This window comes from Chenopodium quinoa, unplaced genomic scaffold, assembly GCF_001683475.1.
Source record: "Chenopodium quinoa cultivar QQ74 unplaced genomic scaffold, ASM168347v1, whole genome shotgun sequence".
Classification (NCBI taxonomy): domain Eukaryota; kingdom Viridiplantae; phylum Streptophyta; class Magnoliopsida; order Caryophyllales; family Amaranthaceae; genus Chenopodium; species Chenopodium quinoa.
This window is the reverse complement of record NW_018742616.1, coordinates 3,819,465-3,840,310: the sequence shown is the minus strand read 5'-3', so window position 1 is coordinate 3,840,310 and position 20,846 is coordinate 3,819,465. Positions and strand designations below refer to the sequence as shown.

The 20,846-nt window shown below is 33.3% G+C and overlaps 1 protein-coding gene across 1 annotated transcript; it reads right to left on the bottom strand.

Moving 5' to 3' along the window:
- Window positions 1-8,851: 8,851 nt before the first annotated feature.
- On the bottom strand, window positions 8,852-10,438 carry LOC110721677 (RING-H2 finger protein ATL20-like). The gene is made up of 4 exons (XM_021900876.1): window positions 10,207-10,438; window positions 10,023-10,073; window positions 9,731-9,901; window positions 8,852-9,016 (listed from the first exon to the last, which is right to left on the bottom strand). Exons 1-4 carry the CDS (start codon window positions 10,246-10,248, stop codon window positions 8,873-8,875), a joined length of 408 nt encoding a protein of 135 aa, XP_021756568.1. The 5' UTR covers window positions 10,249-10,438; the 3' UTR covers window positions 8,852-8,872.
- Between the last annotated feature and the right edge of the window lie 10,408 nt (window positions 10,439-20,846).

Below are 20,846 nucleotides of genomic sequence, written 5' to 3'. Positions count from 1 at the left end.
AAGCTTGTAGAGGATCTCAGGTATGTTTTTCTCTAATCGCTCCATGTCACTAACTGATGTTGTATAGCAACACAAGTCGCGGAAGAATTGGCTTATCTCTGTAATTGCATTCCAAATATGGACAGGGAGCAATTCCCTCAAAGCTGTGGGCCCTCTCCATGAACACGTGACAGTCATGGCTTTTCATTCCATAGAGCTTACACGCTTGTAAATCTACGCATCTGTTCAAATTGGAGGCGTAACCATCAGGGAACCGCAGCTGTTTAACCCACTCATACAAAACTTTTCTTCGAGCCTTGTCAAGAGCGAATGGAGCCTTTGGAATTATCTCTTTTCCTCTATCATCCTCTTGAATATGAAGCTGGGGACGTTTACAATATTTAGCAATGTCATTCCGAGCTGAAGGCGTGTCACACGTAAGCTTTTTCACATCCATTACATTGTGAATTAACTGATCAACGAAGTTCTTCTCAATGTGCATGACATCTAAGTTGTGACGAATGAGGAGATGCTTCCAATATGGGAGCTCCCACAAGGTGCTTTGCTTGAACCACCCCTTCTTTTCATTTTTCAGCCTTTTAATTGAATCGGGTCCATCTGTAGCCTTCGCAAGGTCCTTAACACATTTCCACAGCTCCTCTCCTGACATGATGTGTGGAGGGGCTCCTTTCTCTACTTTGTTTTTACAGAATGTTGTTTTACTGTTCCAAAAAGGGTGATCTGTCGGCAGGAATTGCCGGTGGCAATCAAACCTAGAAACTTTACCACCATGTTCAAGCCAAAATACTTTGGTCTTCTCCATGCAATGTGGACAATCTTTCTTACCAGCCGTGGCCCAACCAGACAACATGCCATAAGCCGGGAAGTCACTAACGGTCTATAGGATGGCTGCTCGAAGATTGAAATTCTGTTTCTTTGAAATATCATAAGTAGTCGCGCCAACTTCCCACAACAGTTTCAACTCCTTTATCTACGGTTGCATGTAAACATCCAAGTTGCCCTTAGGGTTTTTAGGACCATGAACGAGCAACGAAAGGAACATGAATTGTCTTTTCATGCACATTGAGGGAGGCAAGTTATAAGGGGTCAAAATGACAGGCCAACAAGAATATTGACCCCCAAACTTACCATGAGGAGCTAAACCATCTGTACACAAGCCAAGTTTCACATTACGAGGCTCGGAAGCAAACTATGGAAACCGACAATCGAGGTGCTTCCAAGCTGCGCTGTCACTAGGGTATGCCATTGTGCCTTGAACTCTAGGATTTTTCGAATGCCATGTCATTTCCTCCGAAATGTTCTTCGTTGCAAACAGTCTTTGCAACCTGGGTGTGATCGGGAAATAAAATAGAACATTCAAAGGAACTAGGCTACCTTTGGAAGTCTACTTGTACCGGTCGCTGCCACACACCCTGCAATCAGACAACTGAGCATCATCCTTCCAAAACAACATACACCCTTTTGGGCACGCATGAATCTTTTGATGGGACAGTTCCAACCCCTTCACGATCTTCTTCACCTCGTAGAAAGTGTCGGCCATATGGTTGTTGTTCGGAATCGCCTCACTTAGCAAAGAAGCAAACCCATCAACACATCTGTGAGGCAAATTGTACTCACATTTGAGACTAGTGATTCTAGTGGCCATCTCTAACACAGACAAAGAACTCCCTTCGTATAATGGCCTTTCAGAAGCCTTCAACAAATCCAGAAAATGCTTAGCAGTTGCATTAGGCTCCTCCTCTGATGAAACACTAGCCTCCTCGGAATGCCCCTGATCTTGACTATGACCAAAAGCATCCAAAACCATGTCATGATATTCATTGGACCGCCGTTCGGGAACTCCCGGATACCCCTCCCCTTGACACATCCACACATAGTAGTTAGGTATGAAACCCTTGTCATACAGATGAATTTTAACTGTAGCCGCATTCCAAAGGCGTTTGTTCTTACATTTAACACATGGACACCTAACCTCATCCGGATTACTACTCTCGGAATGATCTCTGACGTACTGAATGAATTCATCAACTCCTTTCACGAAATGTGGATTAATAATTTGCCCAATCGTCCTTTTATACATCCAGCTACGTTCTCTTCGTTTCATGATTACAACTTCTACACAGCTCACATATATGTATAATCACATTAGTCCTGAACGATATTTCACAGTCATTATCCACCACAGCGTTATGGAAATGCAAATGAGATTTGAAATGCTTCCAAAGGGTCCTTATCAATCCAACCTAACCCATCCTTGTATGTTTATTCTCACTAGTGAATGTAACCCAGGTTTTCAATTCTATGGAAAATCCGCCAGCATTTCCCTACAGTTCTCCAAGTACACGATGTAGGCGATTATACACACCTACATATGTACCCAGAGAACACGGTAGAGAAATGCATGAAAAGGCAGAATTTTCCCTAGAATAAAAAACAAGGCTTACATTCACCACCTAAGTGAGAATAAGCGTACAAGGACAGTCCGAACCGGGGACTATTCAAGACATACTCCTAATGTGTATGCCTTGAACGGGTATCTAGGCATATGATTATGCAAATGATTCATTTATTATAATATATATATATAAACTAACTTGCATTACATTAAACTAACAAATATATCATAATTTATCTAAAGAAAACTAACATATCATAATATCATAATATTCATGGAAACTAAGGAAACAGAACCAAACTACACTAAAATATCATTATATTAAACCTAAATAAGATACATTATATAAATTAAACTAAACTAAGCTACAATATATTAAACTAAAGTAATATAACATACATCATATTAAACTAAACCAAACCAACCTACATTATAATAAATTAAACAAAACTAAACAACATTATATTAAAATAAAGTAAGCTAACATACATCATATTAAGCTAAGCTAAACTATACTAAACCAACATACATTATTATATTAAACTAAACCAAACTAAACTAACCTATTATAATACAACTAAACTAAACTAACATATTACCCTAAACTATACCAAACTAAAGTAACGTGTTATAATAAAGTAATTAAAAACTATATTTAAATTAACTAAACTAATCTAACATATTATAACACAAACACATTCATTTCAAAAATTTCAACAAATTGAAATATAAATATAAGAAATTGTAAATACAATAACAAAAAACAATAATAAACTACCACATATCTACACACCATTAGGATTTAACATGCCAAGTATGTACTAAATTTATAAATTTAGCTTTAAAAATAATGTCTAACCTGTAGATCTGAGTTTGTAATTGCCAAATAAACAATTTAAGACACAAAACCTACAAATATTCAATTTAACACAAAAAATTAACAACAAAGCAAAGCTTAAACTACATTTATGATTTAAGCTTGAATACTTAACTAAAAAAACCAAAAAATAATAAAAAAAAAAAAACAGAAAAATAGAAAATAACCTGCTGGTGGCGGCGGCGGTGGCTGGTCGTGGTTGTTGCAGACTCGCCGGTGACTTAATCCGTAGGTGAAAACTCCTGTACACCCTAGGTGAAAGGTGGTAGTTAGGGTTTGAAGAAAAAAAAAATTAAAAAAAAAATCAACAAAACCCTTACCGGCGGCGGGGCGGCAGAAAAGGGGGCCGTTGTGGCGGCGGCGGCGGCTTGGTGGCGGGCCTTTTTCTCTCTTCCTCTTTCTCCTTCTCCCTTTATCTCTCTTTCTCTTCCTCCTCCCTTTCTCTCTCTTCCGCTTCCTCTCTCTTCCCCTTTCTCCCTCTTCCTCTTTCTCCCGCTTCCTCCTTCTCCCTCTTCTTCTTCCTCTTCCTGTCGCCTTCTCTCTCTTCCTTTCGATTTTTTTTTCCGTTTTCGCTTCTGTACAGAAGCAGATGGTTGCGTTTTTTTTATTAATCGCAGCTTCCGACGGAATTAATTCCCTCGGAAATCACAGTTTCCGACGGATTTTTCCGTCGGAACCTGTGATTTCCGAGGGAATTAATTCCGTCGGAAGCCACTCCGAGGGAATATTCCGTCGTCACACATATATTCCGAGGGAAGTATAATCCGTCGGAAAGATTCCAACAGAATATTCCGTTGGTAGGGAACCTTTCCGACGAATTATTCCTACAAAATCAATTTCCCTCGGAAATTTTAAATTTTCCGAGGGAATTAAATTCCGTCGGAAGCTATCCTTCGGAAATAAGCCTATTTCTAGTAGTGTCAAGGATGTGTTTAGCATGGCTAAGAACATAGATGATTATGATGATTGGAGCTAGGTGGTTATAGCTTATGATTGATGGTTCCAGCTGATTTAAAAACGGGAAAAACGAGCTCTTTTTATATGGAAAAAAGAGAGTCGAATGATCAGAAAAATATTAGAATTTGAAATAGAATAGAACTGCTTTAAACGCGGGGCGACCGACTTTGGAAAAAAATAACGTAAATGCCCGTTTTGCATATTAAACACGTAAACACGTAAATCGAGACATTTCTTAATATGCAAAAAGGCATTTGCGTTTTTTTTCCCAAATCGGAGCTCAATTTGGACCTTGAAGGACCAAAATAGCCCTAAAAAACGCTTCACGGAACAATTTTTAACACGCAAATCGATTAAAAAAATATTAATAAAATGAAGAGTGGACCCCACTAACGGAATTTGTTAACGACGGGATAACATCAAGGTTACCGTATAGACACTAAATGTATTTTGGGGTTACAACGTGGAAAGTTTTAAATGGAGGGACACAACGTAAAAAAGTGAAATTTGGAGGGTTATCATATAGAAAAACCCATTTTTATTTTATTAGGTAAAAGTGACATCAAGCCTACCATCTTGTACGGCGGGTCATAATAATAGAGGGCAACAACCATATAGACCTAATAATATAGGAGGACATCACACGTATAATCAATCTTATAATACCATCATTATTTTCCATTTGAGCTAATATCTTAAACTCAACATTTATTAAAATCAGGTATAGGTTTGAATCATAAAAACCCTACCACAAATTCCATCCAAATTTAAAGTTCAAAATCGAGGGGTCGGGTGGTTTGACTAGGACTCCCTACTTTTTTAGTGGGTGAAAATTCGTAAGTGAAAATAAGACAAATCTTTATTATGGTTATTAACCGAACTATGTTAGGAGTAAATAGATAAATTTTCATCTATGTCCTTATTACTTACATGCCACCTTTATTCTTTCACTTCCTCCTTTCTTGTTAATGTCATTTTAGACTTTTCCTTTCCTCCCCCTCCACTTCTTCCCCATTTTTTTTCAAGGAACATATTGAGTTGTGAAACAAACTCCCAATGCTGCCCTCAAATCTCGTGAAACACACACCACAATTGACAAGGCCACTACTACTATTGTTGTTCAGAGCTTTTTTGGCGTGGCCAGTCACACCGTGCGGCAAGTTGACAAATACCAAAACACTGATTGGGTAACCCTTGATTGACTGAGTAATCCTTGGCCGACCGAGTAACCCATGACTGATCGAATAACCATTGACCAAGTAACCACTGACCGACCGAGTAATCCCTGACTAAGTAACTCCGGCCACACCGTGTGGCTAGCCACATGAAAATTGTGATTGTTGTTAGATTGGCATTATCAATTCCCATATACTTGTTTCAGGCATATAAATAGGATGGGAGACAGAGTTATAAATACGTCACTTCTGTCGCTTTTTTTGTGTTTTTTTTTTTTTTGAAACGATTTGACTGATTGCAGTATTGCACTATCTCACCTAATTTATTCACTTTGTCTAATGTTAGTGATTTATATGTATGAAAAAATATACAAAGTAGTTTTGTAGATGATTGTTGAAATCGTCTAAATGAATAAAATATTCATTTGTTATTATTTTTATATATTAATAAATAAAGTTATTATTAATCAAAGTTTTGCATGAAAAACGTTGCATTTTAAAAAAGGAGAGGGGGTACATCTTATTATTTATTGTTACATAAGAATGCACCTTTTATGAAATGTATAAAATCAAATATTTCATTCAATAAATAATGCCTGAAATTTTCTAGATTTTATATTATTTGAAGACAACTTATTTTTACAATAAAATTTATTTTCACTATAACAAAATTTATTTTTAAGTGTGTTTTTGAGCTTATATATATTCCTTGTACCATAGCTTAATCCGTTTAATTTATGAACTTATACGAACTTATTTTTGTAAAAACTATTTGGCCCCGTTTACTTCACCTTAATTTTGCTGAAGTGAAATTATTTTTATTGAATTGAAATTATTTTTGCTGAACTTAAATTGTTTTTATTGAACTGAAATTAATTTTACTAAAATAAAATTATTTTTACTGATTTTCTATTATATTTCTTCTTTAAAGTTACTGAATTTTACTGAACTTAAATTAATAATAGTGAACTAAACTTAGTTTTACCGAACTAAACTTAGTTTTACCGAACTAAAATTATTTTTACTGAACTAAAATTATTCTTACTGAATATTTTTGTTTAAGATGAACTGATAAAATGGGGCCTTAATTGTGACGAATGCAATGATTTTTCTTATGACAAATTTACAAGGATAATTATACTTTTTTTTTTGTACCTAGATTATTACAATTTTATTACAAGTAAATTTAACTATTCAAGCTCTTGGGATCACAACATAAATGAAATCTTATTACTCCGTAAGACTGTAGTCACTTCCTATCCACATGCAACAAAGAACCGGTTATTTCACCAAATGTTACTTTCAAAATTCACCAAATGCCATCAAGTTTTTCAAAATTTATCAAATGTCACTGAGGTTTAGTACAATATCACCAAATGTCATTTTCGTTAGTTGACCGTCAGTGTCCGTTAGTCGATCGTTATTTGACCCCACCACTTGCTACGTGTCACCTTCTGATTGATTTGTTTTTAAAAAAAAATCAAACAAAAATTAAAAAAAAACCAAAAATATTTAAAAAAATTAAAAAAAAATAATAATAATAAAAAAAACCCTTCATCCTCTCTATCTCCCTTCCCTGTACCACCAAATCCCCACCCACCAACCCTTCTACCACCCTCACCGGCAGGCCGCCCACCCCATCCTAAACCCCTTACTGCTGCCGAAGACCGAAGCCCCTGCCGCCGGCGACCCTCACCGGCAGGCGTCCAGCCCAATCACAACAACACCGTCCAAAATCAACAACGTAACCACCCATGACCCACCTTCTTCTAAGCCACAACCAAGTCCCCCATGGATTCCGACAGCCTCAGTTCCCATTTTCCGGCCAACTAGTCCCCCTTCCCTATCTTTCCGACCAACACTCGAAAATCCTCGCAACTCCAACCAATGCAGCCACCACACAAAACACTGCACCTCCTCTCTCAGCCCGCGCACCTCCACCCTGCGCAACCAATTAGCCACCAACCTGCAACAAACAACCACCAATTAATCAGCCACACCTTCTCACACACAACCTCAAGATAGCAGCTCTCTCTCTCTCCACCTCACCATCAGCCAGCAACAACAATTAATCCACCCACATCGAAACCATAGAAACCCAAAACACTTAGCTAAGAGATGAAGGAAAAAATCTCAGATGATATCGAGTTTAAAATCCCCAAATCAAACCCCCAAATCAAAATTCCCCAAATCAAACCCCAAACCCCCAATTAAAATCCCGAAAACCAGAAATTTCGAAATATGAAGAAAATCTACCGTCACTCCCTCTAATCTTCTCTATTGTCCGATAGTTTGTTGCCGTCATTTTCACTGTTTTTACGGCGATGTGTAAGTCGACAAGTACGGCCGTCTTGGTTTCGTGGGTGAAGGTGAAGAATGAGGGTGGGTGGTCGTGGTTGGTGAATGGGGTGGCTAGGGAAGTTGGGAAGGGCAACAGGGTGGTTGGGGAAGGGCGATAAAGTGGCTGGGGTGGCTGGGAGTGTGTCGGAATTCATGGAGGTGAGGCTGTGAGGGGGATGAAAGAGGGTAAGGGTGGTGGCTGGGGTTTGTGGTTTTTTTTTTTAATAATTTTTTAAATATTTTTGGTTTTTTTAAATTTTTGTTTAATTTTTTATTTTTTAAAAAACGGACCAATTAGAAGGTGACACGTGACAAGTGGTGAGGTCAACTAACGGTCAATTAACGGACACTGACGGTCAACTAACGGAAATGACATTTGGTGATATTGTACTAAATCTCAGTGGCATTTGGTGAATTTTGAAAAACTTGATGGCATTTGGTGAATTTTGAAATTACTTAGTGACATTTGGTGAAATAGCCGATAAAGAACTAAAATAGTAAGACAAAAAGAACTACTCTCTCCGTCCCAATATATAGTTCTTATTTGTGTTTTTTCACTGTATTTAAGAAATTAGAGGAGAAAGTAGATGAAGTACATAAAAAAAAAAAGGTGAAAAGTACAATTACAGACAAAAGTTAGAGATGAGAAAGTAAATGAAGTACATAAAAAAGGTGAAAAGTACAATCATAGACAAAAATTAGAGAGAGAAATTTTAAAAAAGTACAAAGCAAATGGAAAATTCAAAGGTAATTTCGAAAGTACAATGAATAAAGTTAAAAAAAAAATTGAGGGTATAATGGTCTTTACATACTATCCAAAAATAGAAACAGATTCAACATTTGGTTCTCTAAAATAGAAAAACAGGAAGTATAATATGGGATGGAGGAAATAGTTATATTATCGGAGCTCTCTGAACTCCAAAAGCAATTGATGTCATATTGTCATGTGTGGTACAAGAATGTAACTATATTAGTCAAAAGTCATGTATTCAAAGTCCACAGTAACTTACACGCTCAGGCGCCTTACATAGTACAAATTCTTATATACACTCGAGTGTTGATGCTTCTTATTGTCTTTATCATTTGTCGTATAAATCATTTACATGCTTTGCTTCGATTTCTTCGTTGTCAAATGAAGAGGGTGTACATATTGATACTCCTTCTGCAGATGGGGCAAGATTTGTTCAAGACTAGCCATTTGTCTATGCAATGTTTATGAAACTGGTGATGACATTGCATCATGCATCTCACTTTCTTTCCAGCTTCCAAGTCCTAATCGATCAATAATTTCGAAAGACAATTTAGTTTTCAGGATAAAATAACACTAGTAGCTATAACTTTCACTAACATCATGCATATACGAAGTATATGATTTACAGTTTCACTTCTTACTTCTCTATTAGTAAAAAAACAGATTACAGTTATTCTTTTCAATGTTTCCTAGTCTCGTTTAGTTTATATACAAGGGGAAAAAATTGCACGATTATTAGATAAATGGCTATAGAAATTGTGTGAAATGTTGTTGCTCGTTTAGTATAAATGCTGTTGCTGGTATATCTTAACATAAAATGGTATCAAGTGAAAATTACACAAACAATAATAACAGGTTATGGTTGTATATACAATGACAAACACAGATATAAATGGATGAGGAAAAAGGAAGATGAAAAAAAAAAAAAAGAGAAAAAAAAAAACGTACGTCCACAAATACTTGCAACACTTGGTTTACATGTAGTTTTAGGGAAAAAAGTGAGTTTTACATGAACATGATGAATAAACATGGGGTTAATGGGGGTGTTTTTGATGGCTTGTGGGAGAAAGAAACAATAGAGAATAAGTGTTGGTTTTATGTTAAAATACGGGGTTGATTTCATGTTAAAATAGAATGTGTTGCAAGTAATCAAAGTAAATGAAATAGACAAATGTCGCATGTATTCCAAAGGTGTACATAGGAAAACTATACGTGGATGGAATAAAAAAAATTACCTGTAGACATATGGGACATGATCCTTTCACATGTAAAATATCAACTAATTCTCTGGGTTTGGTTTCACCCATTGTTGTCCTTTGTAATATTTCAACTATGTAACTGATGTTGTTGTCTTCCTCTAAAGTTTCAGTAAAGCTTTTCTCAAGACGTTCCTTAAAAATTCCCATCTAGCAACAACAAGCATTCCAAGTTAATAAGGTGGAAAAGCATAATGTCAAAGCAAAAACTGTGACTAATTCAATTTTCCTCTACACACAAATATATAATATGGGATATGATATATATTACCTCCATTTCAAACACTTTCGAACCATTTAAAAAGTTTGCCAATACATCTGCCTGCACGATCACATCAAAACATGTTTATATAAACTGAAATGACTGTTATACACTCGAGTGTAACAATAAATCTGACAAATTAATAAATATACTTGCAAGACAAATGAGCGAGAAATGAAAACAAATGAATTACCATGAGCGTAGTCATATCTTCCATTATTGTTTTCTTCATCATAAGAACAACCAAGAAAGGATTGAAGTATTAGCAAAAGGTTCAATAATTCTTTAACTTTAAATAGAGCACACCAACAAAGGAGGTATTGATCCACGAGGCCACAAAAGCTAGCTAAAATAATATAGATGCATGGTCCCTTAATTAATTATTTAGATATTTTACAGGAATTAGATATTTGATAACAACACATGGGAGTAATTAGAGATATTTTAGCAAGAATGGTAGTTTGACGAAAAAGACTTGACTTGAATGGGTATAGATAAGATTATGCAGTTTATAGTATTCTACGTGGTTAACCTTCTTTCTCACATCTATAGGCCAGGCTGCCAACAGCCACGGGTCACTGCTGGGTCTCAAGGGGCACACAATTATTTCATTGAAAGTCCATAATTTTCATATTTATAACACCCTTGCCTGTTGCCTGTTTGGCAATATTTGGTTATAAAAGACAATAATCACAATGAATTTATACACTTTCTCCGTTTTTTTTAATTAACACGAATTTTTAGTCACGTTTGTCAATACACAAATTCAACCATTAATATCTTCAATTATCGATAATTAAAATTATGAGAAGTTAATATTTTGAAAATATATATCGTGACGAATTTAACAAGATCCCACACGACTATATTTTTCATTACGTATAAAGCACGAAACACGGTCAAAGGGGAGTGTGTGAATAATGTTAAAGTCAAAACGTGTCAACTAAAAAAAATCGGAGGTAGTAGATTAATACTTACTCCGTAATGGTTAAGTATCGTTGTTTCAAAATTTTGTCACGCTTAAAACCACAGATAAAATAGTAATGGATGGTTAGAGGTCTTTTTATACATAAAACAATATAAATAATTTCAGAAATATTTATTTTGTAAGGTAAGGAAAATATCATCCATCAGTTTTTATTTTTTTATTAATTTTTTTTTAGACTCAAAAAAACAAATAATGAGAATCAATCCAATAAGAGAGCTCTAACCACTTAAACAATACCTCACTCTCTCATACATCAGTTGTAATACTAAAGTAATTTAGTATGTTGACTTTGATATTATTGGACTTTTGATCTTCACAAAATCTCTTTTTCTATGATAAAAAACCTTGTTTACCTTAAATTTTTTGTCTTTAAATATAAGTCTTATTATCTACTTCGTATTTAAATAGGGTCCATCATCTACTAAATTCATTTTTTTATTCACTCTCTAATCAACAATACGCCACTAACTCCATTATAAACACGAATTGAAGCACGAAGCATTTTTTTTTCCCTTTTCCATCCCATAGAACATTTCTAGTGCGTGCCTACAATATTATTATTATTATTATTATTATTGTTATTATTACTATTATAATTAATAGATGGAACCCCGTGCGATGCACGGTTTTTTCATCTAAGATTTTAATTATTTGATTTATTGTATTTAATAGTTTCAGATAAAATTACAAAAATTTAATATTTTTTTTACTATAATTTATAATGAATTTATTAAATATAAATAAATTGTAATGATATTTTTTCTGTTATATAAAATCTTTAATGTGAAATGATAAATTTTTTAATTTAAATCCTAAATCATTATTCATTGTTTTACCATATCTTTTATTTCGATAGAATTACCAACCTCGTCCACAACCAACCTACTACATCAATGGATAAATTAAGCCGTGAAATGTTAGCCAAACTGAAATTGATATAAATTAAATCTTTACATTTAGATAAAATAAATCTATATATGTACCAATAAATGAAAAATTATTGCGATATAAAATCAAATCTATGCATTGGAGTTTTTTTTATCATCTTCAAAAATAACCAAACCCATCCATATATTAAGTATACAACATCTAATCGTATGCCATTACATAAGCAAATAATTGTTAAGTATCCTAAATAAATACAATGTAACTAATAATTACAAATATATATTTAAACATAAGATTTTAAAAATTACCCGGACATTGATGACCTAAAATTTACACAAAATTACTAACACAAAATTCGCTTGATAGGGTTTTGTATTGATACAAAATTTTATTTGTGTCGTATGATGTGTTAGATCTGCATGTAAAAAAATATTTAGTAAATAAAACATAAACATATAATTGTTGAGTATCCCAAATTAATATAATGTAAGTAATAATTAGAAATACTAATTTAAGCATAGGATTTTAAAAATTAAGCTAAAAATTACTCGGCCATTGATGACAAAAAATTAACACAAAATTACTAACACAAAATTCGCTTGATGGGGTTTTTTATTGATACGAAATTTTGTTTGTGCCGTATGATGTGTCTATTTATAATGTAGGTATCACAAATTTTAATTTAATTATAGTTAACGAATAATCTGTATTTCTTATCATAAATACTATCAAAATTTATCTTATAATGATAGGTATCAAACTTTATTATAAGCGTTTATCATTTAAATATTTTTTAGTATATTTTTTTTGGATTTCTTATACTCGTAGTATTGAATTAATAAATTTATCTTTTCCTATAATTTTACTTTATTTTTTTTCATTAAAATAATTTAATTCGTGGATTATAATCTACGTGGCATTAAATTTTAGATATCAAATCTAATTCGTTACTCTTATCTAGGCGGCGACATAATTTTTTAATTCAAAAATTAGATGCTCGGTTTTTTTCATCTAAGATTTTTAATTATTTGATTTATTGTGTTTAATAATTTCAGACAAAATTACAAAAGTTTAATTTTTTTTTACTATAATTTATAATGAATTTATTAAATATAAATAAATTGTAAATATGATATTTTTTCCGTTAAAATATTTAATGTGATGATAAATTTTTGATAATTTAAATCCTAAATCATTATTCAATGTTTTACCATAGCTTTTATTTCGATAGAATCACCAACCTCGTCCACAACCAACCTACTACATCAATGGATAAAATGAACCGTGAACTGTTAGCCAAACTGAAATTGATATAAATTAAATCCTTACATTTATATAAAATAAATCAATATATTTACCAATAAATGAAAAATTGTTGCAATATAAAATCAAATCAATGCATTGGAATTTTTCTATCATCTCCAATAATAACCAAAGTCATCCATATATTAAGTATACAACATCTAATCGTATGCCATTACATAAACAAATAATCGTTATGTATCCTAAATAAATACAATGTTACTAATAAATACAAATATAAATTTAAACTTAAGATTTTAAAAATTACCTGCACATTGATGACCTAAAACTAACACAAAATTACTAACACAAAATTCGCTTGATGGGGTTTTGTATTGATACGAAATTTTATTTGTATCGTATGATGTGTTAGATCTGCATGTAAAAAAATATTTAGTAAATAAAACATAAACATATAATCGTTGAGTATCCCAAATTAATACAATGTAAGTAATAATCAGAAATACTAATTTAAACATAGAATTTTAAAAATTAAACTAGAAATTACCCGGCCATTGATGACAAAAAATTAACACAAAATTACTAACACAAAATTCGCTTGATGGGGTTTTTATTGATACGAAATTTTATTTGTGTCGTATGATACGTCAATTTATAATGGTAGGTATCACAAATTTTAATTTAATTATAATTAACGAACAATTTGTATTTCTTATCATAAATACTATCAAAATTTATCTTATAATGATAGGTATCAAACTTTATTATATAAGCTTTTATCATTTAAATATTTTTTATTTTTTTTATTTTATTTTATATTTCTTATACTCGTAGTATTGAATTAATAAATTTAGCTTTTCCTATACTTTTACTTTATTTTTTTTCATTAAAATAATTTATTTCGTGTATTATAATCTACATGGCATTAAAATTTAAGATATATCAAATCTAATTCGTTACTTTTATCAAGGTGGCGACATAAATTTTTAATTCAAAAATAGATTACAAATCTTTTTTCTTATTGGTCGAAATAAGTATATTTCTTACGTGGAACTCCGAATGCTCTCCAAAAATGCCTACTTTATTTATATATATTACACTATTATCACCTCCGTTTCATATTTTTTTTCAACTTTAGGGTATTCTTTTTGAGATATAAAATATTCCAAAGTTGCAAAAAATATGAAATGAAGGTATTATTATTATTATTTGTAAAAATATTAAACTAAAATATATATAATACCCCACTATAGTTTAAATTACTAAAATTTCAAGTCCAATTACGAGATATGAAACACCGAGTAGTCATCGGTGTTGTAGTTAGGATTTTCACCTCATAACAACCTCAAGGTTATGTATTCGATTCCTACTATTTGCATTTCGTGAGAGTGGGGATTCCCAACATTACCTTATCCTTCCCCTCTATTTCCTAAGAGCCTGAATTACGTAGCTAGGTTGGTTTACTTGTGAGTGGTTCTAGTCTATTAGAGTCGTTCTCCTTATCCAAAAAAAATAAAATAAATAAAGAACTTTTATTTAAAAAGGGGAGAATTTTTATCATTGTTGTTATTTATTACCACCTGTCTAATAGGTGTACTTTTTTTTAAAGGATTTTTTGACTTATAACACCACAAAAAAGATGAAAAATGGATTATAACACCTCAAAAAACCTAAAATAATAGATTTCACCACCACAAAACGGATTCTTGGATGTAATATGGTGTGTAATAAGGATCTCTCTTCTCATATTCAATTTACTGTCATTTATGGGCTTAATTCCATTCATGACAAGTTGCCTATGTGGGAAGAGATTAAAAACCTTTCTATACAGCATATCCTTTGGCTTTGTGCTAGTGATTTCAACTCTGTCCTTAGTTCTCAGGATAGAGTGCATGGTAATTCTGTGTCAGATTATGAGAACAAAGATTTTCAGAGCTTTTTGTTGAAGATTTGGACCTTACTGAGATAAAGTAAGGGTGCCTTATACTCTTGGTCTAATAAGGCTCATTGTAGTCCTAGAACTTTTACTAGGGTAGATAGAGCTTTAGTTAATCAAAATTGGCTTGATACTCATGATCATGTTGAAACTATTTATCTGCCTCCTTCTCTGTCAGATCATAGCCCTATGCTGATTGATATTTGTCCTGCTCCAGCTGGGAAGGGCAGACCATTCAGGTTCTTGAATTGCATAGTTGATCATCCTAATTTTATTGAGACTGTTTAATTTCTCATGCCTAGAATTTTGGAACTCATGGTCTTAGTGTGTGGCATAAGCTTAAAGCTTTCAAAGTTGGTATTAAGTCTTTGCACACTAGACATTTTGGTAATATTGCAGAGAAGATTGAACAAGCTCAGATTGAGTTGCATGATATTCAGAATCAGATTGCTCAGAATATTAAAGTTGATGCTATCAAAGTTGTTAAACACTGGATTAATGTTCAGGAAAGCATTTTCAGGCAAAATTCCAGAATTGACTAGATTAAGCTTGGTGATTGTAATAATCATTATTTTTTTTTTTCCGGTCATGAATAATAGACAAGCGATGAACAGAATTGATTCTATCCTAGATTCTAACCAAGTGTTGCTCAAGGATCCTAATGCCGTTTCAGGTGAAATCATTGCTCTCTACAAGTCCTTTCTTGGGAATAAGGCTGCTTGGCTCCCTACTATTAATCTTGTTACTATGAGAAGAGGTAAACAACTAAGTTTGGCTGCTCAACAATATCTTGTTTAGCCTGTTTCTCATAGGGAAATATGTGATGCTTTGATAGGAATTGATCACAATAAAGCTCCTGGTATTAATGGCTTCAACTCCTTTTTTAAGAAAGCTTGGCATGTTGTGAAAGATGGTATTTATGCAAGTGTTATTGAGTTCTTTAATACTGGTGTCTTGCAAAGACAGTGGAATTACACTACTGTACGTCACCATTGTGCCTAAACTTTCTAATCCATGCATCTTATGTTAAAGATTTTAGACCTATAGCTTGGTGTACTGTTGTGTACAAGCTAGTTTCCAAAATAATCACTACTAGATTAGCTGTTGTTATTGGGAAAGTTGTTGATGGTGCTTAAGCTGGTTTCATTCCCGGGAAGCATATTGGTGATAGTATTTTTCTTGCTACTGAACTTATCAAAGGGTATAATCACAAGTTCATAACACCAAGATGCATGGTGAAAGTTGACTTGAAGAAAGCTTATGACTAGTGGAATTGAGCTTTCTAATTGCTGTTTTAACAGAGTTAAGCTTCCCTCAGGTCTTTATTAATTGGATTTTGGGTTGTCTCACTTCAGTCTCTTATTCAATTCTTATAAATTGGATCCCTTCCCCTCCTTTTGCTGCTTAGAAGGGTTTGAGGCAAGGTGACCCAATATCACCTTTCCTTTTTGCTATTGGCATGGAATATTTATCTAGGTGCTTGCATGAGCTTGATCTTAATCTTGATTTTAACTTTGATCCTAGATGTGAAAAACTCTACTTGACTCATATGATGTTTGCTGATGACCTCATGATGTTTGCTAGAGTTGATGTTGTTTTTGTTTAAGCTTCTTTCTCAGGATTTTACCAAGTTGTCTAATTCTTCTGGTCTTGCTGCAACCTTAGATAAAAGTGAGGTCTATTTTGGTGGAGTTCTTGCAGATGAGCAGGTTGTTATGAGAGATATGCTAGGGGTTGCTCAAGGCTGCATTCCCTTTAGATACATTGGTGTGCCTTTATCCTCTAAAAAGCTTACTATAGCTCAATGTAAGCCTTTAGTTGAGAAGGTTACAGCTTGGCTTAATGGCTAGACTACAAGACATTTATCATATGCAGGGAAGCTTCAGATAGTCAAGAGTGTGCTTTTTGGTATTCAAATTTACTAGGCTCAAATTTTCACTTTGCCTAAGAAAATTATGAGAGAGATTGAAGCAAGGTTTAGGTGCTTTCTTTGGACTTGATCTTCTACCTTTTCTAAGAAAGCATTAGTGACCTGGAATGCTGTCTGATTGCCTAAAGTTTATGGTGGCTGGAACATGCTTTCTCTTTCTTTTTAGCGCAAACATGCTTTCTTTTTCTGAATGGAATAAAGATGCTGTCACTAAGTTACTTTACGATATTTCTCATAAGGCTAATAATATGTGGGTGAAATGGGTGCACATATATTATTTATTCAAGAATGGGACCTACTGGACCGCTCCTATCCAAAAAAAGTGTTCTTGGGTTCTGATGAAAATCTTAAGTTGCAGAGATATTGTGAATTAGGTGGTTGGGGGAGTATTACTTATGGTAATAAAATGAAGATCAAAAAGCTCTACGCTGCTCTCAGACTACCTCAAGTTCCTAAGGTTTCCTTGAAGAGAGTTATATGCAATAACTTGGCAATTCCAAAGAATGTGTTTATTTTGTGGTTGGCTCTTTGGAATAGAATGGTCACCAAGGATAGACTGCTGCAGTGGCATATTACTTGTGATCCTAGGTGTTTCTTTTGTTTGAAAGAGAATGAATAAGGCCCTTTCAACATTTGTTTTATTGGATGTCATTATTCAAAGCAGATTTGGGGCAAAATTCTACAACTATTACAAATTTCTAAACCTGTGCAGGAGTTTGATGGAGAAATTGAGTGGATCAAGAGTAACTACAAGAAGACTAGGATGAAAAACAAGTTGTATCAGGTAATATTTACAAAAGCAGTTCATAGTGTTTGGATTCAGAGAAATTCAGTGTTGTTTACAGGAGTTGTAAATCTGCAGATGATGTATTTAGAAATGTTGTCTTTAGAATAACCTGCAGTTGTCCTGAGGCTAGTAGGAAGTATTTGATTATGTAATTTGTTGATTTTTTGTTCCGAACTTCTGGTGAACCCTTCCTAGAAGGTGGCATCAGATTTTTAGGACCTTAAGTGGGTGTTTGTCTTTTGGCTTTTGGGGTTGTTACAACTTTTGCTTATTGTAGCTGTAACTTTTCTTCTTTTGGAATAAAATCTTTATTTTCCGAAAAAAAAAAAATTAAGTCTATAATTTGAATTTATTTTGTTTCAAATATATTATTCATGTAAATATCACAATAGGAAATATTTTATAACAATGAATATATTTGATTCTTTAGTTGATTTTTCAATTGATTGTTTAATTATTTTAACCTAAACACTATTCTATAACAGTGAATCAAATTGATTCATTATTTCACTTTTGTAAATAAATTTCATAATATCACTATAAGAAAACTTCTACATCAATGAATATATTATTGATGCACATAAACAAATATCACAATAAGAGATCTTCTATAGCAATTGCACGTAAGCAAATATCACAATATGACAATAGGAATCTTCTATAGCAATGTTAATTGATGCACGTAAACAATATTCTATAATAAATTGAATCTTCTATAGCAATGAACTGTACATTTCTTAAATTTTCATACTATTATATTTAAAGAATAACCCTTTTTTTTATGTTAAGTTTGAATAATTTATACTATATAAATAAATCTATGACATACATTTTGAAGCCACAAACATCTCTTAGTGAAATATTAATGATATTAGTCATACTAATGAGCTTTTAGTTAGTTACATAGGCTAGAGTAATTAGATTATGGATGGTCCCTTCAAAAGCATATCTTTAGGGAATTTTTCAAGTTAGCTTTGAGCCCTACTGTGATTCATGCTTTTAGACATGGCGGCGTTTCAAGGAAAAGAAGCTAGAGATAAAAGAGTCGCCAACAAGTTTTAGGAACTTGTAAACTGTTCACGGGTGTGAAGATTACACCCCATTTACGATCACGGAGATCACTAATTCCATAGTGGTCCAGAACCATGACTAGATGTTCGGGGATGATGGTACGAATTCAACCTAAAAGAGATTGAACCCGCCCTAAATAGGCTTCTACTCAATTCTTATGATATTCATGTACGCTTTCCGATCAAAATACATATATCAAATTAATCCTAAACCTGTTTAATCTACATTAGTTGATTATTAATGCACAATCAAATCTATTATTGGTGATCACTTGAATTAAAATAATATTAGCCTAAATTAAATTATTAATTATCTTATTAGGCATGATTTCAAATACAAATTCCCTTTAAACTTGAAAAAAAGGGCGTGATCAAGCAATAGAAATAAATCATCAATAATCAAGCAACATAAGATTAATACAACAATCATCATCAAAATATCGTTAATAGCAAGATCCTAGGCATGATACTAAACAGATTAATAACATATCCTAGCATGTCACTAATAACAAAATTAAAGCGTTATCCTAAACATGATACTATAAATCAAAATCAACATCCTAATCATGATACTAGAAATTAAAACATGATTTCTACTCCAAAATCAAAGAATAAGGATAGTGGAATTACTCACTTTGATGCTTGGACTTTCTTGCTATTAAAACAATACACACGTTAGCAAACTTCAAGAAAGTTAAATCAACAAAGTAAATAAATCAAATATGAATTGAAATATAGATTTGGGACCAAACCCTCAGAACTATCAACCTTTCACGTCAAAGGCAACGTCGAGGATGGCTTGGAGTATTTGAATCTCGTGAATGAGGTATTGTGACTGATTTGGGAGAATATCGAGGATGTGTTTAGGCTAAGGCTAAGAACATGAGGAGAAGAGAGGACTAAGATGATTGAGATGATTGATGATAATTGTGGATGATCTGAAACAAAGTAAAAAGAACTCTATTTATAGGGAAAAAAGAGAGTCCGACGATAAAAAAAGATCAAAATTTGGAACAAAATAAAACAAGTTCCATCGTAGGAGATAGGAGTATCGCGGCGCGATAGGGACTATCGCGACGTGATGGTTCCGTCGTTCCGCGATGGTTTCGAAGATCACTAAACCGTACGGAATTTGATTCCTTATAGAACTGGGTTAACGAAACACCTCCGTACGTCTTTTAATTCAATTGGGATAAGGACTATTAAAACTGAGTTTTATTCGGCTTCGAACTCTTTTAATCTTTATCTTCTCGGAAAGGATAAATTAGAACCTTGTAGATGATTCTAGAAACTAATAAAGAATCCTAATGGGTTTAGGATAGAGAATAAGGCATTTGGACCCATCATTGGGTCGTAGGTAAGGTGGACCTAGGTCCGGATTGGGTTCGGTTTAGTATTTTGGCCATAACTTATTCGTTTTAAGTCAGATTTGGGCTTATAATATATTGTTGAAAAGCTCTTTTCAAGCCCCATATAACTAAACAATAATTGGACCAGGATTATGGACCAAAATAATCTGGTTTGGACGTTTTTATGGATTGGACACGGAATGAATGATTTTGGGGACACGAAATGAACTATTTTTGAGTTTAAGACACGAAATGAATGATTTTGAAATAAAACATTTTAGGAAAGGTTAGAAATATGGTCAAGGATTAAGGAAATTTCACGAGACTCTTCAACTCTTTACCGAATTCGTCAATCAAAGACGTAAAAGGTATTCATCACTAGGTTTGGTTTTTGGGGAGACACAATCAGGTGTCTATAGAAGCCCCCACTTTTACTGCCTTTGGAGAAATGTAAGTTTCGAAAACAAAAGTCAAAGTAGATCAATAGGGACGGAGAATGATTCAGAATGTTTTGCGATCTTAAATCATCTTTTTAACGTCGATACCTGCAGAAAACGTTAGTTAGACAAATAAAGGAGTTAAAGGGAAAGAAACGAGTATCTGGGTTTGCCGAGCACACGTC

What these genes read in the sequence shown, in the direction of transcription:
- LOC110721677 (XM_021900876.1), bottom strand. Translation starts at nt 10,248, where the DNA reads ATGATGAAGAAAACAATAATGGAAGATATGACTACGCTCATG. An exon ending in AAGATATGACTACGCTCATG is followed by an intron (nt 10,074 to 10,206) that starts GTAATTCATTTG and finishes GTGATCGTGCAG; the next exon opens with GCAGATGTATTGGCAAACTT. An exon ending in CATGTCCCATATGTCTACAG is followed by an intron (nt 9,017 to 9,730) that starts GTAATTTTTTTT and finishes TTGATCGATTAG; the next exon opens with GACTTGGAAGCTGGAAAGAA.